The following is a 21,577-nucleotide window of genomic DNA, read 5'->3' on the forward strand; positions in this document are numbered from 1 at the left end:
CATTGGTTGTGAGATATTTTGCCAGGAGAGATGCTATTTCAGAACCATTACTTATTGCACAAAAGCTTGAATAGGCTCTCTCAAGAAACAGCACTTCTCATCCTCTTCACGGCAAGAGAGAATTATCCCTGATGGATAATCACCTTCCCTCTCATCTTACACACTCACTCTTCACCAGCAAGGGCAGCAGCAGTGCAAACCACCAGGCTTGCTTTAGAAAAATCCCAGTTACCAGCTGCTCCCCAGCTCAGTGCAATAGCACCATGGTGGGCTAAAGAAGGTCCACCAGAAAAACCTTCTATCAGGACAGGAAGCAGCAGTGAGCTGCCAGCCTTTGTCCTTCCTGAAGGAACCTTTAGCATTCCAGGATCCCAAATGGTAAATAAGAAGCGTCCATGGTACTACAGAGCTGCAGACGATCAAGAAGTTATATTTCAGTGCTTGGGCTTTTAAATTATTTGTGTTATTATTTTTCACAGTTGCCTTCCTCCCAGCACATCCCTTCCCTCTGTCCCGGTGGCCATGCTGCTGGCAGCCACTAGAGGATGCCCCCAGGTCGGGTGGTGGCAGCAGCAGGGCTGGTGGACAGGCAAGAGAGAATCCTCCCAGCCTCGCTTCTGGGGCTGTTCTCCCCTGCAGCGTTAGCACTCGTGCCCTCCCACACCTGCAGGAAGATTTTCCATTGCTGGGGGTAGCCTGAGGTTGATTTTGCGTTGTGGTGGCAGGGGTGAGGCAGTGCAGGAATTTCCCAGCAGCTCCAAACCCCTGTGGGGCGAGTGGGAGATGATATTTCAAAGCAAACAAGACTCAAGCACTGGAGAGAGTGCGAGGGTCCTTCTCCAGGGTCCCTCTCCAGCTGCTGAGTTGAATTCTTCCCTGATGTAATGTCCCGGGTGGGTTTCCTTGGGCAGTCCTGCTCCCCTCCCTGGCCCGATGATTATCCAGTAAGCTGCTCATGCCAGCTCACCTTTTATGAAAGCACCTCTAGATTTCAGCCCAAGGTTTATTTATTGAGTTTCTCTGCACTTTTCCTTTCTCCTGCTCTCCTGCCAAGACTCAGAGATGGTACAAGGCCTGGAAGTAAATAGAAAATGCCAAACTTGGTTTTTTAGGTCACCGTAAACTACGTGCTTATCTGCTTTCAGAATACATAAGCCACAGGATGTCACCTCAAGTCAACACAGAAGGATAAGGACTAGAACGCAGGTCTGGCTGTAGATATGAATGTATTGGGATCACGGTGGGGAAGTGCATGTTTGTATACAAGAAATACATTTTTTAATCCAGAGCCCTCTTCCTTTTTCCTTACAAGTTCCATATTCTTCTGGCAACAAAGGTCTTTTTATATCTCTGGGGTTTCATATTCCACCCAGCAGCCTATCATAGGAGAGCACAAATCTACTAAATAGTAAAATGAGGGATTACTTCCACTCATCTGTTGACAGACATTTCTCCAAATTGGATCAAATGATTAAAGGTATTAGAATGACGTCTTGCAGATCCAGATCAAATCATTTGAAACCTTGAGAGTGTTTCTCCTTTGCTTGGAAGAAACCACCAGAAATAGTTGTAGGTGCTAATTGCCCATTATTCTCACTAATGTGAAATTGTTAATTGGGACCTTTGAATATTTTACTTACTTGAATCCTAACCAGGGGTCTTCAAGATGGAAGGACTGTGCAGTATCTTGCTTCCTGACGTGCCCTTCGGGATCTCTTCCGACGCCTGAATGGTTCTGCCTCAAATTGCTTACACTGAGAAGAGGGGTCCAGGCTGTGAAGTCTTCCAACATCTCCCACTACAAAGATGGCACTGCTGAAAGTCAAATTCAATCAGAAGAAACGGGTAAAACTAGCACAGGGACTATGGCTCATGAACTGGTTTTCGGTGTTTGCTGGAATCCTTGTTTTTAGCATGGGATTGTTCCTCAAAATTGAGCTCCGGAAGCGAAGCGAAGTGATGGACAATTCTGAAAGCCACTTTGTGCCCAATTCTTTGATATTGATGGGTATATTATCCTGCGCCTTCAATGGTTTTGCTGGAAAAATTTGTTACGATTCTCTGGATCCCGCTAAATTTGCCAAGTGGAAGCCTTTGCTGAAACCTTATCTGGCACTGTGCTGCGTCTTTAACATGCTCCTTTTCTTTGTGGCTCTGATTTGCTTTCTCATGAGGGGCTCCCTGGAGAGCACCCTGGCCCAGGGGCTCAAGAACGGCATGAAGTTCTACCGGGACACGGACACCCCCGGAAGGTGCTTCATGAAGAAGACCATCGACATGCTGCAGATTGAGTTCAAGTGCTGTGGCAACAACGGCTACAAAGACTGGTTCGAAATCCAGTGGATCAGCAACAGATATCTGGACTTCAGCTCCAAAGAAGTGAAAGAGTAAGTGGCTTGGTGGGGTTTGTGTCACGTAGTATCCATGTTTGATCAATGCTGGCCTCAATGCCAACAGGCGCTGACTGGAAGGGGGTCTGTGTAAAATGGGGTCTTGTGTGAAAAACCGTCCCAAATGACCAGCTGGATTGCTTCCTCCCCTGACAAAGTCCCCCAAAGTCATCCATAACATAAAATAAAAAGCACCAAACTACAATTCCCACTCTCACTCAGTGTGATGTAAACAGACTTAATAGTTTTTACTGTCTTTTACTCTTTATAAACCTTGAGCCACACTCCCAAAATCAACAGGAAAGTATCAAAACTTTACCAATCCTTAAGCAGATGTCAATGCGATTGATTAATTTCCTAAAAAAAGAATTCCCTGGAGATATACTGTTGATACCACTTTTAAAACTCCACTCAGATATGGCAGCTAATCATGCATGGAAATAAATTGAGGCAAAAACACTTTGCTAATAACTCATGTCTTTTAGATCCTTAAGATTTAGAATTTTATTTTTATATTGACTCAATGAATTGCTTCAGTGCTTGATAACACTGAGCATCAATTGATGTTCCTAGTGTTACACAGTGGCCCTTGTAGCCATATGTATTTTAAGTTCTGTCCTGTGCCTAATTTTTTAAAACCTCACATGAAAGCAGCACTAGTTTATTGTTTCTGTACAAACCAGATCAGGCTGTTGACCAGAAACACCTTAATGGCTTTGATGTCAGTGCCCAAAGAGGCAGTAATCCTAAAATCAGGTTAGGTGCAGTAAGCTCAAGCAGAAAATAAACATGAGAACAAAATGAACCTTTGAAATTAAAAAAGTAGCATTAGGCATAAATACCCACAACCTTTTAAAAAATTAAGCACTGGGGAAAGAAATGGTTATTCCGGGTTCTTTGGGAACATCATTCATTAACATTTATGCTCTGTGGTTGCATAATGGGTCCTGTAAACTGGAAGCGATCTGCCTTTTAAACATACTGCCTGTATTAAAAATGTCTGAAGTAATTTTGAAAACAAGATTTGTGGATCTCTTGGGATCTCTTGGGATCCCTGCCTGACTGTGTAAATGGTATTTCACTTTGTGTGTCTCTCTGCGTGTTCTTTTGACTTGTTGGGTGGTCTGGTTGTTTTTGCAGTTCTGAATGAAGATTTTTCTTAGTGAAAACCGTTACAGATTTAACCTGTTGCACTGCAGGGTGTTATAACAAATGCATTCACTACTGAATAAGGGGATGTTTCCATTGCAAAGGTATGCCCATGGCTATAAATAACTACTTGAAAAAAACCTCACCAGCATTATATGGAGATTTGAGAGCTGTAGCTTAATCCAGCAGCAATGGAAGGGCAAGGCACAGAGGGAAAACAGGGTTATACTGTCCTTAATAACTTATGCCTTGTTTGGGACTGAGACTCAAGGTAATTTCTTTGTACTACTGAGGCAGGAACTAGGACATTACAAATCTACAAACAGGTTTTAGTGAATTCAAGGTTTGTGCTGTGTGGTGGTGCACAATCTCTGCTCCCTTTGCTGGTGGGATAGTCTGGCCCCTTTGAAGCCAATAGTAGAGTTGTCCTTAGTTCCAAGAAAGGTGGGAGTCTGTCCCCCACAACGGGGTTTTTATAGAGCAAAGGCCTGATGCAATATCCAATCTCTCTGAAACTGGTGTAGCATTTACACATGAATGGGAATTAGACCCAATTGAGAACACAATTTATGTTTAGAGAGAAAACCTCAGTTGTATTTGCTGTTTAGATATACTTAGGTCATGACTGAAAAGTGGAATTTCTCTTCACCAGGTTGTTGGAATCACCTCTCTATGACACAATTTTAAAATATCCATATAGAAATCTACAAGTGACACTCAGGTATTTTTCACCTCTCTACACCACTGGGACTCTCTATTCCGTGATTTTCTAAGCCAAATGGCCTGTTTTAAAACTGCAGTCCTTTTATTATAGTCTTTCTGCAGAGTCAGTGGAACTATTTGCCTTCCAAGTTATCTTGCATCTAAACATCTCCTATGACACCAAGCTAAATGACTGTTTACAGAGAACAACCACAGTGTGAGATGAACAATAGTTGGGGAGCTCCTGCAAGGACTTTGGAAATTTTGCAACATCCTGTTGCTGAAGCACATTTCATGTTTTCAATACTGGCTACCTTCCCAAGCCAAGAATAAATGAACAACCGCTCCCTGGAGATATTATCATCAAAATAAGCTATTAGGTTTGCTGGATCAATGGGTATAGTGAGTTTCAAGACTGTTCTGAGTTCTTTTCTAAGCTCAGGCCAGCTCCAGCACCTCTCTTCCATCCTAACTATGCTGTGATCGCTTTTTTCTGACTGTCCTTCCTGAGTTCTCTAGCCGTTTACTTTTGTTAAATACTAATTTCTTTGAAGAAGTGACCCAAGAGCGTGCATTTCTGCCAGGAGGAGTTAATTACAGACTCAGTGTAGTCTTGACATAGAAAAGGATTTTTGAGAGAAAGGACACCTTGGACAAACACCGCTATGTGAACAAGGGGACATGGAGAAAAGGCATGGTGGAAAATCCTCCTTGCTTTCCTTCCTCGTGCAGATTTGCTGTTGGATATCTTTGTCTGTGTGCCTGTGTGTGTGTCTGTGTGTGTATTCACGCTCCCTTCTGCCCTTGCCCGTAGCCGGATCAAAAGCAACGTGGACGGGAGGTACCTGGTGGACGGCGTCCCCTTCAGCTGCTGCAACCCCAGCTCCCCCAGGCCCTGCATCCAGTACCAGGTCACCAACAACTCTGCCCACTACAGCTACGACTACCAAACCGAGGAGCTCAACCTGTGGCGCCGCGGCTGCCGGGAAGCGCTGCTGAACTACTACAGCGGCATGATGAGCTCCATGGGCGCCGTCATCCTCCTCGTCTGGCTCTTCGAGGTAACCCTTCCCTCAGACACGCTGCAGTGAGCGGCCAGCTCTGCAGGAGCAGGCTGTTTTTCAGTGTGGGCTTCTGAGTGGAAATCAAATCTCGTTAAAATAAATTTCCTGAGAAAATATCTAACAGCTGAGGCAAGGGTTAAAAGGTCCCAGGCTGGAATCAGAGGTGGAGGAGTGTGGGATCACAGACCACTCTTAGCACGGGCCATAGCCTCGAGTATCCCACAGCAAGAGGGGAAAAGGGAGTGATTTTCTGTCAAAGGCAGGGTGTTGAGCAGGGAACAGAGTGCAAGGGCTCTGCTGTCCAGATGCATTAATTTTACATGCATCACCATTTGTGGGGAACGAGAAATACAAAAAAGCAACACATCAGAAAGATGTGATGGTAATTAGTGGGACAGAAAGTGCAGTTGAAGGGTTTACACCCTGAACAAAATAAGGCTTTCAGCCACACACAGTGACGTGATTTCAAGGCAGCGTGTGGACCTGCATCAGCTCCACCAAGGTATTTGGTCAGAAAAAGTGGTTTAGGTGGAACAAGTGGATTAAATTAATTTTATTCTGCTTCCCAAAACCACAACGCAAATGCAAACTGGTGCCAACACTGCCCAGGGCAGGTGTCTGTGGGCACCATAACCCAAAGTGTAGCTTGGCTGATAAAATACTGTTCATCCAGTGCAATGAATCCCCTGCCTCTGGGAGATGGCCAGTTTTCTAGCCAGGGTGTTTAATCAACACTAATGCTCAGAGAGTGTGGGCTGGCAGTGGCACGAGGGCTGGAACGTGAGGTGCTGGATGTGGAGATCAGGCAGGACCTGCTGGTAAAAGGAAGAGTGCAGCAGATCCTTTCCCATCCTTGAAATGGCTGCTGCAAAGGGCATTGCCTATTTTAGATGATTCAGCTCTCTTTTAAAAAATTTAGATACATGCAAATTAAAAAAAGATGAGTTGCATTTTGGTACAAGCACGGGGCTACAGCCTTCCAGGAATGAAGATGCTTTTTAGAAAATAAACACCTACCTAAATCTGTGAACTGAAAAAAAACCCATGAAGTTACTCCATGTTGCGTTGTTTTAAAAATAACTGCTCTGAACTGCGGAGAAATATATTACCTGTTTGCACTGTTATTCTGCTAAGAAAAAAAAGAAAAGGTCTTTGTTTTAGCCCAGATTCAAGTGCAGAGCTCTTGAAGAGAGGGGAATTTCAACTGTATTTGAAAGTCAAAGAAATTCAAAAACTCAGAGGAAAAATGCACAAAAATACCAATGCAAGAAGTCATGACTAGGGGCCTGTAACATACCTCTGCTAACTTGCAAGATATTAATGACAGTGATATGTTAACATTAATAGCAGCGATAAAAACGCAGTATTTTATGCCTAACTCTTCAAAGTACACCTGGGTATTTTTTTCAGCCTGTGGCATAATGAGAAATAAGATCTTTTCTTCTTTTCTTTGTCTTTTTCAAAATAGAAGGTGAGACTTTTTTTCAGGCAATCAGATTACTTTTAGGGCAAAACTTGAAAGAAACAACACGATCCTGGGTTACAATAACTTGCCCTCCTGAGTATTTATTACTTGCATGATATTCTACCATAAAGGGACCAGATTTGGGTCTGAAATTCCCTTTGCTTTTAAGGCAAACGTTGAAGGGAGGAAGCAAAGCAGGAAACTGACATTAATTTAGTGTCCCTTGAAATACAACAACTTTCTTTAAATTCCAGTCAGGATAGGAAACAATTTTATGCTGAGTAGGAGGGCAGCAGAGGTTCCAACTCCTGGCCAAGGTAAGTGTGGGTCGGAGCAGGGTGAGCCCAGGGGCAGTGGTTGTGCTGGCTCCATGCTTCTCATTTCCACTTTGACTGACTTCCCAGGAAGGCACAGAAAACTTGCAAAAGGAAAATCCTGGGTTGCTTTACACCTGCAGCCACCGTGGACTCAAACCAGGTACTTGTCCAACAAAGCCCTTCTGGGGGCCGTGGACGACTCTTCCAGCTGGGTTGCTGGAATTGAAGTGTGGGAAGAGGGAGATAACATGGAGGGGAATTACTAATCACAGCTGTTATTCTGAGCTTTAGAAAAAGGTAACAAGCCAAACAGGCACAGGGACCTCAGGGAAGGCCATTTCCATTTCACCTTTCTATATTAGGCACAAGGAAGAACGAACCTATTCTGAAACATCAAAATTTCTATTTGAAAAGAATGCTAATATCTAGAAGCTTCTTTTCCTAACAAAGGCTGTAGGCTTCCCATGTGTGACAACCAGTCATGAGGATGACAAAAAAAGATCACACCCTGCTCTGGCTAAGCCGCCTCAGGCTAAACCCTGGCAAACAGATGGGCTCCGCTGCAGAAGGTCAAGAAGAGCAAGCCTGGATGTCTTCTTGACCTGCCTCAGCCAGCAAAGAGGAAAAGAGGGGTTCAAGGGTGCCCTGAATAAGGCATTTCAAAAGGAGCAGAGAACTCAGGCTGGTTCCTGAGATGCTCCAGGTCCTCCACTTGTGCAAACCTGTGGCTCTCAATAGGTCACAGCAGCCACAACAGCCAAGCCCCTGGGATTCACCTCCCGTGTGCCACAGACCGGGCCCACGCTGAGCTCCAGCAGAGCACTGAGACATCCACAGGAGGCACATTGCATGTCCTCTGTTGGAGAGTAAACTCTGTGATGCATTAAGAGAAGGAGTGAACTCCTGGTGATCTCCAAAACAGCCCACGGGCAGCAGGGACCCTCCAGACAGACACAGTTTGCTCTGTTGGCCCAGCTGGAGGGGCTGAGCGTGCTGTGGAGGGTGCAGGGGACCCACCAGCCCAGCCCATGCAGCCCTAGCCCTGGAGAAACACTCTGGCCATGTTCTTCCTGGCACTTTAAAGTTGCTGTAAAATGACAAGAGGTTCCATGACAGGGAAATCATCCCTCAGCAAGGCTGGCCTTGCTCCAGGGCTCTGACACTGCAGCCTCCTGTGCTGGATTGTGGTTGAGCTCAAACCTGCAACTCACAGACTGGTTAAGGCTGGAGGTTTAGCTGCGGCCTCACCAGGGCTGAGCAAAGGGGAAGAAAGATCACATTCCTCAATATGCTGGCAATTATTCCTCTAATGCAGCCAAGAATACTGTTTTCCCCTTTTGCCACAAGGGCACATTGTTGGCTCAGGGACAGCTTGGTGCCACCCAGAGCCCCAAGGCCCTTTGCTGCCAAGCTGCTGTCAGTCAGTCACCCCCAGCACATTCTGCTGCATGGGGTTATGCCTTCCCTGGTGCAAGACTTCAGCTAAACTGGTGGTCCCAGACTCTCTGTGATCATGTAGGAGTGAGACTAATTTACCAGATACTTCTCTCAAACTTCCTGGGCTCTCTTCTCATCTGGCAGAGAAGGCAGGCTCACATCAGTGGAGGTGACAAGGAGACAGACATTTTGCATTGTTTTTAAGGAATCTCAGCTTCAGGGACTCAAAATCTTGCTTATAAAGGTTTTTAAGAAAAAGAAGTCTTGAACTGAGAGAAAATGTCACAAAATCTCTTCCAAGGACAGGTCAGATGCTCAGTGCTGTACAAGCACCTTCCGATTTTAAAAGCATGATAATATTTAGCCAGATGCTCAGTGCTGTTCCGATTTTAAAAGCATGATAATATTTAGTGACTTAGAGCCATCCAGAAAGCCAGTCCACATACTTTGGCTGTCAAATAGTAGCACTTGGCAAGTCAATCACAAAACAAAGCTCCTGCTAACATGCAGAGAGCAATGTGGAGGCCATTTCCTGTACCCAACCCTGTTAATCTGCATTTGCGACAGCTATTGAATTCAAAGATATCAGCCCCATGAGTGAGAGCAGCAAAACTGGAACTCAGAGTGGAAGGAAGATGTCAAAGGGCCCTGTTAATCTGCATTTGTGACAGCTATTGAATTCAAAGATATGAGTGAGAGCAGCAAAACTGGAACTCAGAGTGGAAGGAAGATGTCAAAGGCTTTAAATCCCAATACTAAGGTGATGGGATTTGTCACTTGTTGTGACTTTTATAGAATAGTGCTTTAACTGATTTAAGTCATCATATTATTGGCTAGGTGAGACTATTTCCAGACTCAGAGCCACTAGAAACTTCCTTAGTGACCAAAGTGTGGCTAGTCGTACATTTCTGTGTTAAACAGTATGAACATTTGCCTTTGGATATGGACGTATTTGATGAAACTTGTTTGTTTGACCAGTGTTTTTCACTTTCTGACCTTGAGTGAAGGCAGAGAAATACGAACACCTGCAAATGTTGAGAGTAGACAAGTGTAGCTTTAGTCTTCCAAGAGTTTGGAGACACTGATCATATACAAGCAGGATGACCACAGTAGACAGGCTGATGGATGGTCCATGGAAGCACATGCTTGGGCAGTGCCTCGAGGCCAAAAGCCAGATGTGAATTCTGCCACTGGCCTTGCCATGTGGCTGCATCCCAGCCTCAAATCTGCCAGCCTCTTTAGCCATCAGGGTTGAGAGGACCAAAGGTAATCAGTTCCTTGGGAAATTGGATAGTGTGACAGAGGCATCTTACTTCCCTTTGAGAACAAATCCTGTGAGGTCCTGACAGCAGTAGGTGTTCTCCATCTGAGCTTTACCCAGCACGTGAAGGACCAAACCAACCTTACTGCTGCCCCACCCCAGCCATCAGCCCTACCGCGTCACCAGGCTGCCTCTTCTGGGAGCTGCTCTTCTGTCCTTCTCTACTTCTCTCATCAATCACTTTCTTCACAAGCACCACAAGGGCAAGGTCAGATTGTTCTGAACGGTGTTAAAAGGCAGGAGACTGGCTAAAAACACACTTTCTGTCTGGAGGCAGGTGCAGGGTGTTGCCAATGTCAGCAGCATTACACAGTACAGTAGAAAATGTTTCAGTCAGGGCTGCTGGGACAAGGTAATATTTAATCAGAAACATAAAATTTGTTTTAGATGGAACCAGGGAAGGATCACCTGCTGCCTTGGTTTCCTTATTTGCACATATCTATATTAAAACAAAATCAGAATCTGAAGCAGACAAACTAATGGCTCAAATCCTAACTCTGCTCCGTTCTGCAGAGACACTGATTCATTAATATCTCCTTGATCAGCTTAATATACTCACCAAACATATTAAGGTCAATGCAAAGTCAAAATATTTAGCTAAAACTAAGTGGGTGGTGGCCAAGGACAGTGCTGCACATCCAAACTGCCTTGTGGACATCCAGTGCACAGCAGCCAGAGATGCACCGACACTGCCGGGGCTGGCGGAGAGGCCCCTTGGGCACACCCTTGGAGCTCTGCTGACAGCAGCAGCCCCGGCTGCCCCAGCAGGGCACAGCGAGGGTGGGACACAGGAGTGTCCAGGCCTGGCTGGCAGCAGGCCACAGCGAGGGTGGGACACAGGAGTGTCCAGGCCTGGCTGACGCTCTCCTCCTTTCCCGTTGCCTGGCACAGATGTCGGTGATGGTTGGCTTGCGCCTTCTGCACACCTCCCTGGAAAGCATTGCCAATCCCGAAGACCCCGAGTGCGAGAGTGAAGGGTGGGTCCTGGAGAACAGCCTGAAGGACACTTTCAAATCCGCGCTGGAGAACTTGAAAAAGCTGGGTAAGTTCAACCAGGTGGAAGCAGGAGCCGAAGGGGCCGAAGGAGAGGAAGGCGGGAAGACGCCAGCCATCACTACAGTCAGTTGAGCTGCTCATTGAGGTGGACTTTTTCTCAGAGAAAAATAACACAAACTGATAATTGTGAATATATCTACATCTTAAAAGCTATGTATCAACCACCAGAATACACAGTTCTACGCATGTTCACTTTTGTACATGGGAGCATACAACATAGTGCACCTTGGGATAAAACACTTATCCACAATGTGAGTACACCATATCCATATCCTTCTGGGAATATGACCCCAACTAGGACTTGCAATATTCACATGTTCCCTTGTCAGAGACAGTTAGTTTAAGAAAAAAAAAATGTAAAAAAAATATTGCAGGCATCACAAGGCGATTTATTCCATCTTATTTTGAAATTAAAAGTGGAATTTGAAAAGTTATTATTTTTTGCTCAAGTTGTTTCATCAGCATACTTTCTGTACTTCAGCTTTTAAGGACAAACAGATTGGGTTTCTGGAGAGTAACATGATAGAATTCAAAGAAAGAAGGATTTCCAGAATTGTATATAACTTAGTATACAGGTATTTTGACAAACCTCTCATATGTGATTTTTGTTAATGTGCTAAGCAATGGTATTTTCTGCTGTATTCTTAAGACACACATAGAACAAGATGCAAACTTATGCTGAGAATTTATGTACTAAGCAAAAATTGTAATTTAATGAAGCAGCCCAGCATCATAAAAACAACATTCAGGTAAGATTGAGGGGGTTTATTTCTCAGGGTTTTTTTGCAGGCTGTATATCTGGAATATATGTGTTGTAGACTTATGCTTCACCTTGTATTTAAATTCTTTGCAGAAGCTTAGAAGATTCATCTTTTAGTGGGTGAAATCCAGGCTATGAGCATGTGCCAGTTATGGTTACTCTGGGCATTTCACAGAGTATGTCATCCCATAACTTGCTCCAGAATATTCAAGCACAACTATATTTAAGGCAAGAAAAAGACAAACCCAAATCTAGAGCCAAATCCAGGCCAGTTAGAACTCACACATTAAATGTTTTCCAGGGGCCTAGAAAGTGGATACCATTCATCCACAAGTACTTCAAGCCTCACCCTTTCAGGCCAGGGAAAACTGAGTTTAAATCAATCCCCAACATGCAAATTTTACTTTATCAGTGAGGGGGTACTCCTCATTAGATCTTTTACATCAAAGGGAAGGCACAATTTGCAGATGCTGCATCTCTCCAAACTTAATGTCATAGCTGGAGGATCCTGTTCTCAACTTGGAATAAACCACAGAAAGAGTTTGCTGTGGCATGCAGCCTCTAATAAGGGAACAGAGCATCATCTTGAGTTTATTTTGCCAGATAATTTCAGCTAAAGGGAAAGAAACTGGAGAGAACAAGCTGCAGTCCCCTGCACCAATGACTGCAGACACCTCAGTCCCTCCCTGCAAGCCAGGCACCACACTTACTTTTACCCTGGCTGTGCAAACCCTCTACTTCTTGGGGGTGTACCAGGGAGAGGTTTCTCGGTGGGTCCCTTCTCCCTGGCTGGTGGCTGCCCCTCAAAGGCAGCAGTGTTTGCAGCTGCGTCACCACAGCACAGCCCCCTGGTTTTCATTCTTAATCACTTGTGCACTTGCCCCAGCAGCACTCAGCTCCTCCAGCTTCTGTCCCAATTCCTTCTAGATGGACAGTTCAAGGCAGGACAAGCAGGGATGTGTCCGTACATCACGCCATAATTTCCATCTCAGTGCCCAGGTTGTTTCAGGCCACCTGCACACAAGGTTTCATTTTGACAGGGGTCTGTGGCGTCCTTTCACTTTCTCAAAGCTGGTCAAAGCTTTCAACTTTAGTTATGGTCATGAATTTAGTTACAACAATGAATTAAAAATTCTCCTCTCCAGTGCATAAGACAAGGACAAGGGCACTGACAAAAGGCCAACTTGCTACTCACCACAGCCTATCGTCTCTCGCTCTGCTGAGGGACAGAACTGTACGAGCCCACGAAGCTCCTCCCTGCCCAGCAGGATGTCACTGGGGCCAGCTGCCCCTCTCAGCTGGCCCCTCAGGGAAGAGCAGGATTGTGGATGGCACACAGTGTGGCCACATGTACCAGAGAAGAGCTTGGCAGAGGAGTCACGTGTGGATAGGAGCTGCGTTACAAGGATTAATTACAGTCCTTCCTTGGGAGGCTTCAGCGAGCTGTGATCTATACCAGTTATTTGACTAGACTGACTTTTCAAAGAGATCTAGATTTATTGTTGCCCTAGAAATCTGGCTTAGGCCACTAATTTAGACAGGACTCTCCAATTATTCATGGTTTCTGGTTTTTATCAGCTTATTGCTAAAGCAACAATTTTCATACCATTCTTTCAATGCCACACTGGAGAAGCCAGTTCCCAGAGCAATGGTATCAGGCAGGTAAAGAGACCATCTGAGACAGGTTTTTTATGAAGAACAGTACTGGAACCAGGGAACAAAGAGTATATGGGCTAATGCTGTCTAAAATAAAGCCTCCTGGTTGATGAAGATCTTTGTGACATCTTATGATTATCACAAGATTGTAATATGACTGCTTTGTACAATATTACATGTAATATATCACTCATCCAATCTTACACATACTTGTGATACTGCAAATGCTGTTCTAGATAAAGATATTTCTGCTGACTGCAAATGTAAATTTAGGTATTAAAATGTTATTGCAAGTAAAGATCTCTTTAAAGAAAATGTTTAAATATATACAATTTAATACAGATTTCTTTAATTTGCATTACTGCTGTCTTTTTCCTTCTGATTTCATTTTTTGGATCTGTTTTATGTGTTCCTATAGGTGGGAAGGTTTTCCCCACCTCTACACAATGCTCTGAGAGAAAGCAAACATTCCTCTTTTCACATGCCCAGCTAAGCTCAGGATGTGCAAGCAGACCCCTAAATCACCTGCCTCTTACTAGAAATTTGCTGTGCTATTTTAATAGCATCTTCTTGTAGTACATAGGAATTAAAACATCTTCACAGCCATTAACGTGATGTTCTGGTCATGCTGAACCAGTGAAACCACTGACATCCTCAGGGTCTTTGACAATCAGCTGGGTTTATAACCTCTTTTTCTCCCCCTGTTTAAATCTAACTTGCAATGGACATTCAAAAGGACACATTGTTCTTATTTTAAATTTAAGTCTAAAGCTCACAAAGTCAAATCTCCCTGCAGCAATCCGACAACTTCCAGAGCCGTGCCCTGATTTTCAAACTAATAAACTTCAGAAGGATGTGAACTTAATTCATGCAAACCAGGCCACTTCTTTTTAGGTACCTCCATATGGATTAGCAGCTTAATTCCGAGTACCCAGACCTCAGAGTCAGCCCAAGGCCTTGAAGTGTCAACTCTTAAGAAATATCACTTTTGAGAGAATGACAAAAAATACATTATTTTACAGATGACATTTATTTGAAGGGACACAGAACATTGACTAAAGTGCTTTAAAGGAGGAAATATAAACAGCTTCCTTAAAGCTATTAGTTCCTAAGTAGCCTTAATACAATTGATAAGATTAGCTTGGGCATTTGGTAATACCACAGAAATACAAGTGTGCAGCTTAGTAAAGAGCATGGGAATGCTATATCAGGCTCACAGGCACCACGGGCCTCCTAGCTGATGGGCTGGGAAGATTTTCAAGGCTGATATAAAGAAAAAGGGATCCCAGCAAAACAGTTCCTGATTTACACCCAGCTTGCTTGTTTCGTGAAAGAAGCCAATGCTGTTTTTAGCATAATCAATGGAAAAAGGGGACGGATCACAAATGCTTATTAAAAAAAAAAAAAAAAGAAAGAGCATTATTAGAGATTAGTTAATTAAGAGATAAGGCCAGAAAAATAGAATGGAGCCATGTGATAACAGCCCCCTGTGGGGAAGGCACAGGCTTAGGCAAATTTATTTCTGGCAACAGCAATGCAGCTATCTCAAATCTGAAGTCATGCCTACATGGACCATTTCCTGATTTCTACCAGACCTATAGTGTTCAGTGACTGACTGAAACACTGAAGTAGTAAAACACCTCTCTCCAAGCACCTGCATTGCTGCTCCCATGTCATTTCATAGGTATTTCTGAATCTGGATCCAAAGCACAGTTGTGAGGTGGGACAGCTGGAGGAAACTCTGGCCTGGAGCTCAGCTTTGTAGACTCTCCATCACAGTCTCTGCAGCACCCTGCCCTGGGGGATATCCCTTTTTGCAGTTCCTCCCTAACATCTGGGAGGGCTCCACAGAGGGAGGCTGAGCAGGATTATCACCTCCCAACCCACCAGCTCTCCAAAAAGCACGTACAAACAACTACTCTTGCCTGATTGTTTCCACTAAGAGGATAGCCCATAAACCACAAGGAAGTACATTTCCAGTTTGTTCTCAAAGCTCTCCAGAGCAAAGGGTGGTGCAGGAACCAGAGGAACCAGTCAAATAGTGAAGCCAGGACCAAAGGGCAGGTCTGCAGCCTGCCACCAGACTGATGCACACCCCCTGCACCAGGCAACCAAGCAGCACATCCCTGGGCAAAACAGGACCAAGCATTGCAAAGCAGAAGTGAGGAGACTTGGGCATGTGGAAGATGGAAAGGCACAATTGCAGCTGGAGGGTGATGAAAGAAGGAGAGCAAAGCACTAAATCTCAGATACACAATTCCCCACACTGAATCCCTTGGTAATAGGGTGAAAATGTTTCGTTCTTGAAAAAAAATCCCCACAGAAGTCACTTTGAAGTCTGTGATGGTGCAGAATTTAACAGCAGCACCAAAGAAATGCTGTCCTTCCCAGCTGGAGATGCACAGAGCCCGTGCTCCAGCCAGGCAACAATGTCAGGATACCCAGGCTGGAAGGAGACTCTGGCTGTGTTCATCAGTTCCAAGGCACACACAATCCCCAGACACATAATTTTCCTCTCACAAATCACTTCCTGCCTTCCCAGCCATCCAAATAACCTGTCCAGAGGGTGGCACAGCTCTGCCTTAGACAGATGTGTGTGAGTTTTCCCATTTTCATATGTGTTTTCTCCAGCACAAATAACAAGCTAAGGTTAAAAATGACAAAAACACAGGGGGGACATATCAAAAAGGACAAGGTGAATTCACAACTTTGTATGAATGAATCTTTCATTAATTACATAAATTAATCAAGACCTTAAGTAAAATTGATTCTGTAATGTTGTTGTTGGCATATTTTAAGTAAATTCTGACAGCATTTCTTGTTTTCACCCCAGAATGTTAAATGTAATTAGGACTTAAAATTCAAATTTATTCTCTACTTCTCTTAGTTGTTTTTATATTATTTTAGAGTATTTTAGATTATTTTTGAGATAGGTAATATTAAAAATGGATCAAATGCATTTCAGGAAACATTTTGTTCAGGGAAAAACTTGTAGCGGTATGTCTGGATTTCAAATAATTACTACCACACCATATCCCTGATTCCAGTGGGAGAAAACAACTTTCTGTCCCCTCCCTCTTTGCAAGGTGGCACTCAGCCAGGAGTGCTGCTTACACAGGTAGACAATCCCAGTGCCACACAGTCTCCTCAAACACCTCTCAGCCAGGTCCAGGTCTCTGTCACTGGTGAATGTTTACAAGCAGATCCCAAATCTCTGAGAGCAGGATTCAACCCCTTCCTGGCCTCACCACAACCACTGCTGCTGCAGCCCTGGAAACCACATGCACCTCAGCAGCCATGCCTGGAGCAGGGCATCCCACCCTGAGCACCCACTGTGCAGTGAAGCAACACATCAGGTCTTGGGTTTGCTGTCCTAAATGGATGTGACACCTTTCAATGCCTGGATAACTGCTCTTCCACATCTGCCCAACAATTTGAAATGCTGCCCACACACAAATGTTTGTCTCACACACACTGGCATTAGAAGCAGTTACCCCCAGCCTCCCAGCTGAACACTCTGTGCTTCTGCATGCTCCAAGTGACACACATGTTGCTAGTGTAGAGCATTTGCCACTCCATTAGAAAAAAAACCCTCAAAATTCCTTGTTTCCAGCTCCATCCAGTTGAAGCTGACAGACGGGATCTTAAAGACTGCATTACAAAGTAGTACACAGAAAAAAATCCCCACAAAAGTTCTTTGTTTCAGAGTTCATGCCATGCTCCAAGCTTTCAGCTATTAGAGCACTTTATGAATTACCAAAACCTGACCTGGAAAGAATTATTATATGAGATGCCTGACTAGCTCAACAGCATGAAGTAGCTGCTTAGCAATTACTGCAGATTTTTTTTCTTCTTCTAGTGTATTTTGTGCTAAATTGCACATTCATTGCAAGACTCTGATACAATCACTGCAAAAATACTGCAAGGCTTCTTGAAGCTGTCTTTACGGGGAGCAAACAGCACCTTTCTAATGCAGGCATCTCTAGTTAGAGGACACCAGTGAATTACATCAGTGAACACATTGCTGATCCCCTCGCCCTCGTTATTTTTATATAATCTTCTCTCCTATTCATTAACACACTTTGCCATCCTCCACACTTAAAGAGTACTGCAAGTACAGAAATACGTTTCACACGTTGTTCCTCAAATACATGGTTGATTTCAAATCCATACTTAGGTTTTATAAGTCACTAAAATATTCCGCAGTGGTCTGCACAGACACCATCCCTAACCTGAGCTCAGCTGTCCCACCCTGCCCAGGGCTCTCTACCCAGTCTGGCTTTCCTTCCAGGATCCCACGCAAAGGACAAGCTGGAAAACTTACCACCTCCAAGCTCACGCTGTCTGAAAAGAGACTGTGAAAATATATATTCACAAACTGATGAAAAAGTAACATTTAATCATTGCTGTCATGGAGACGAAGATCAGTACTTGCCATTTCGTAGCTCCTACACCTGGCGCACTGCGAAACTCCTCATACTCTCCCTCTTCTTTTTTCCTCCAAGAGAGGAGTGCTTGACAAATCTCTCCATCAAAGATGTTAGATTTGGGCATCTAATGTTTGCATGCCAGGAGAGGGGGAAAGGTGGCAGAAGAGCAGGAAAAAAAACAGAGGATGAATATGCAAAAGACTCAAGATAAAAATATGCAAAGCAGATTTTATCTGTGGAACAAAGATTTGTAGAAGAAATGTTAAAACTGCCACAAAGTATGAATAGAAACATACATGTATGAAACAGCAGAAGAAATAACTGAGCAAGCCTTTAAAGAGCAGCATGTATGGATAACAAGGGATGTGACTGACAGCAATAAAGTGGGAAGATGCTGAGAAATGTGTCGTTTCCACCCAGCCCAGGAAGCCTGAGCTCCAAATGGCCGTGGTACAGTCGCCTTCTCAGCAGCAGAGTGTGGTGTGTGCCATTCCTCTTCATGTTATTTAGTACCAGCCAAGGCACCCAAAACAGGAAAAGACAACAGACTGCCTTACTTGAGATCTAGGATGGGTGAAGCAGGATACTGAGGCAAAACACAGCCCCACAGGTCCTACTGAATCCCAAAGAATATAAAAGACATTTCCAAAAGCCATTGCTCCTGTCCTCTGTAGCACCCAGTCCTGGCCAGGCTGCTTGGACACACACACACCCCTTGGTGTGCATGGTGTGTGTGGGTGGCTACAGTGAACTTCAATAAGAGAAATCATCATGCCCTTCCCATAGAGTCTCAAGCTGAAGTGAGAGAATGTTTTAGTACTGAGCTTTCATAAATAAATACATCATAAATACTCAGCGACTTCTCAGGGCCAGCTGGTGACAAGGGGCACTGAGCAGATCAAAGCCCCCCCCAACATGAGCAGAGGGGTACAAGGCATGCCTAATGCATGGTGATCACAGGGCTCTGCTTTGTAAAAACTTGAATTATTTTACTGCAGCTTATATTCCTCTATCAGCCTGTAACACATTTAACTAATACACATGGACTACTATTAGGTGACAAACAATATTACCAATACAACTAGCTCAATGCTGTTTCATAAGTCACACCTGGATTAGCCATTAGAGATGATTCTCCCAGAACAGAACCAGGAATCACTCTCTCTCCTGACCCTTAGCCTTGGAATAAAATGGAAAATTAAAGCCCTTCTTCCCCTTACTGCAAAAAGCTGCTTAACTGTCTGAAAAGCACAGCTCTGTCGGACTTCCAGTGAGGCCTCTGAGAGTTTTCCAGTGGATGAATTTTCAGAACCTGGTCTGAGGGAAAGCACTGACAGATGGAGAGCCTCAGCCAAGTCTGGGATCCCCAAGTTCTTCCCTGTCCCTGAACCAATAGCTCAAACTTCCACAACAGCAGAATCCCCAGACTGCACGGGCACTGCTGGCTGGCAGCAAGGAGAGGCAGGGAGGTTCCAGCTCCTCCTGGCCATGCCTCCCAGCTCCTGAGCTGCCTGTGCTGTGTGTTCTCTCCGCAGTCCCAGCAGCCAAGCAGGCAAGTAGTTTTTTACGTAGTTATCCCAGGCTTACAGTGATGCCCTTCCATCAGTCATGGCCAGTTCTCCAAACCAACAAATGACACTCCCACAGGGTAAAGCTCACTCATAACTTGAGTTATCAGCAACTAGAGATGAAAGCGTGCTATCCATGCATCCACGTGGCTTCCATCAGTCACTAACAGATGGACAGCTTTTGTTTCAGCAATACTTATGTACAAAGTTCTTCCCAAGAGATTATTCCTGCATTTGCATGAACACAGCCCAAAAAGAAACACCAACTATACTCTAATTCCTCCACATTCAAATCCCAAGAGGAAAAAAAAAAAAACAAACCAAGAAGAATTCATAGTGAGAGAGACATTTCCCTGAAGACTACTTGCCTGTAACACTTCCCATCGCTGCTAAGCAACCTTTCTCTGTGCCTGTCCCTGAGGAGATGTGGAAGCCATTCCATACAGCTTGAACCAGCAACCCAGAGAAAGGAGAGTCAAACTGCTATGTGTTAGCTGTGCATGCACAGGGATGGCTGGCAGGCTCCCTGGCTTGCACCACTCCTTCAGCACCTGGAAGCCGTCCTGCAAAAGGCAAGCCTGGATAACGACTGAATCCAGTGCTGTTCCCATAAAGTCTGCAACCTTCTCCATGCAGCATCAAGAACTCTGGGGCAATCACCACCGTATGGAGCTGAGGAACTGAACTAATGGTAGAGAAGGAGATGCTCCCCTATGAAAGTTCCTTTAATGCCAGTTAAGATATGAACAACACCATTCCATTCCCATGGTGAAGCAGGACTGGCTCAACAAAAGCTAAGCTGATTCTAATACAAAAATACTCAAGGCAATCACCACCGTATGGAGTTGAGGAACTGAACAGCTAATGGTAGAGAAGGAGATGCTTCCCTGTGAAAGTTCCTTTAACGCCAGTTAAGATATGAACACCACCATTCCATTCCCATGGTGAAGCAGGACTGGCTCAACAAAAGCTAAGCTGATTCTAATACAAAAATACTCAGATCCCAAGACCCACAGAACCCCACAACGATGAGCCCAGCATCTCTTTATTACCAGAGGTGCCTATTTTTGTATATTCTGCTGCTGTAAAACACTTTCTCTGTACAGCCAATGTCTTACTTTAGAAGAACTTTCAATATGATTTCTGACATCCTCATAACCAATTTGGGGAGATGTAAACTAGGCAGACTGCAAGGTGGACAGAATCTTGGCTGGATTTTCAGGCTCGAGGGTGGCCGTGAACAGTTGGAAGCAAACCAGTTACAAGCAGAATTCCGCAGGGGCTGATGTTCAAGCCCAAACTGTTTAACACTGTCATATTTGACTTATATAATCAATAATCTCAACAGCAGAATGGAAATAGAGGATCAGCACTTCCTGCTGGAGGCAATTCCTAGAAAGGAGCAGAGGAGAGTCCAGGGTGGAAGGGAGGCTGATTGAAAACTCAGTTGATCGTGACACAACACTACTGTGAAGAGATTTGAGATGCAACTCCCCTTGTACAATTTAACCTTCCAGAAAGGAAAACAGCTGGGATTTAATGCTGAAGGTGGGCTGAGCATCCAGTTTCTCCTCTACAAATTCAGGCCACAGAGAAAATTTTCATGACAGAACTTTTAAACACCATCATTTAAAATAATAATTTAAAAATACACTTAAAATGAGATGCCAGGGCTCAAGCACGAGAGCTGGCCAGGGTTCATATTAAATGAGAAAGGACAGAAAAGGGTCTGTGCAGCTGCTCACCCCATGTCCACTGTCCCAGGAAAAAGAGTGAGCTGTATAGTGCAGGAACACACTGAACCCTTCAAGTCCAGGTTGTTCCCAGTGCTAATAAAGTGGGAAGGCATGAAATGCACTTGCTTAGTGATCAGTATTGAAGACTGATTTGAGGGACATGGGAAGAAGCTGCAGAGAACCAGAGGAGAGCTGAAAATAGAAATAGTCTTGAGAATCCATTAGCACTTCATCTCAGTCAAACTCCCTGTAACATCACATGAAGTGGTTAAAGAGCTGTGGCAGCACTGGCTCTTGGCACAAGTCAGAAGGCATCAGGTGTTTGTTATCTTGGTTATAGACTTCGAGCAGAGTAAAACTGAGCCTCCTGTGGCAGACTTAGGGGAGTAAAAAGTGTTATCTTCTAGTATGAACAGAGTAAATAACATTACTGATGTGCACCTCAAGCCTCATCCCTTTATAAAATGTAACTTACAATCCTTTAAAAAGATGATTAGACTTTTTGGTAGAGGTCAAGAAAGGTTTA

General features: G+C 44.4%; 1 protein-coding gene across 1 annotated transcript; it reads left to right on the plus strand.

Moving 5' to 3' along the window:
• The first annotated feature begins 1,806 nt into the window (after nt 1-1,806).
• On the plus strand, nt 1,807-12,163 carry PRPH2 (peripherin 2). The gene is made up of 3 exons (XM_039697911.1): nt 1,807-2,387; nt 5,056-5,302; nt 10,737-12,163. The coding sequence occupies exons 1-3, from the start codon at nt 1,807-1,809 to the stop codon at nt 10,971-10,973; spliced, it is 1,065 nt and encodes a 354-aa protein (XP_039553845.1). The 3' UTR covers nt 10,974-12,163.
• The last annotated feature ends 9,414 nt before the right edge of the window (nt 12,164-21,577 follow it).

The sequence above is a fragment of the Passer montanus genome, unplaced genomic scaffold (assembly GCF_014805655.1).
Source record: "Passer montanus isolate IOZ18808 unplaced genomic scaffold, ASM1480565v1 scaffold12, whole genome shotgun sequence".
Lineage (NCBI taxonomy): Eukaryota > Metazoa > Chordata > Aves > Passeriformes > Passeridae > Passer > Passer montanus.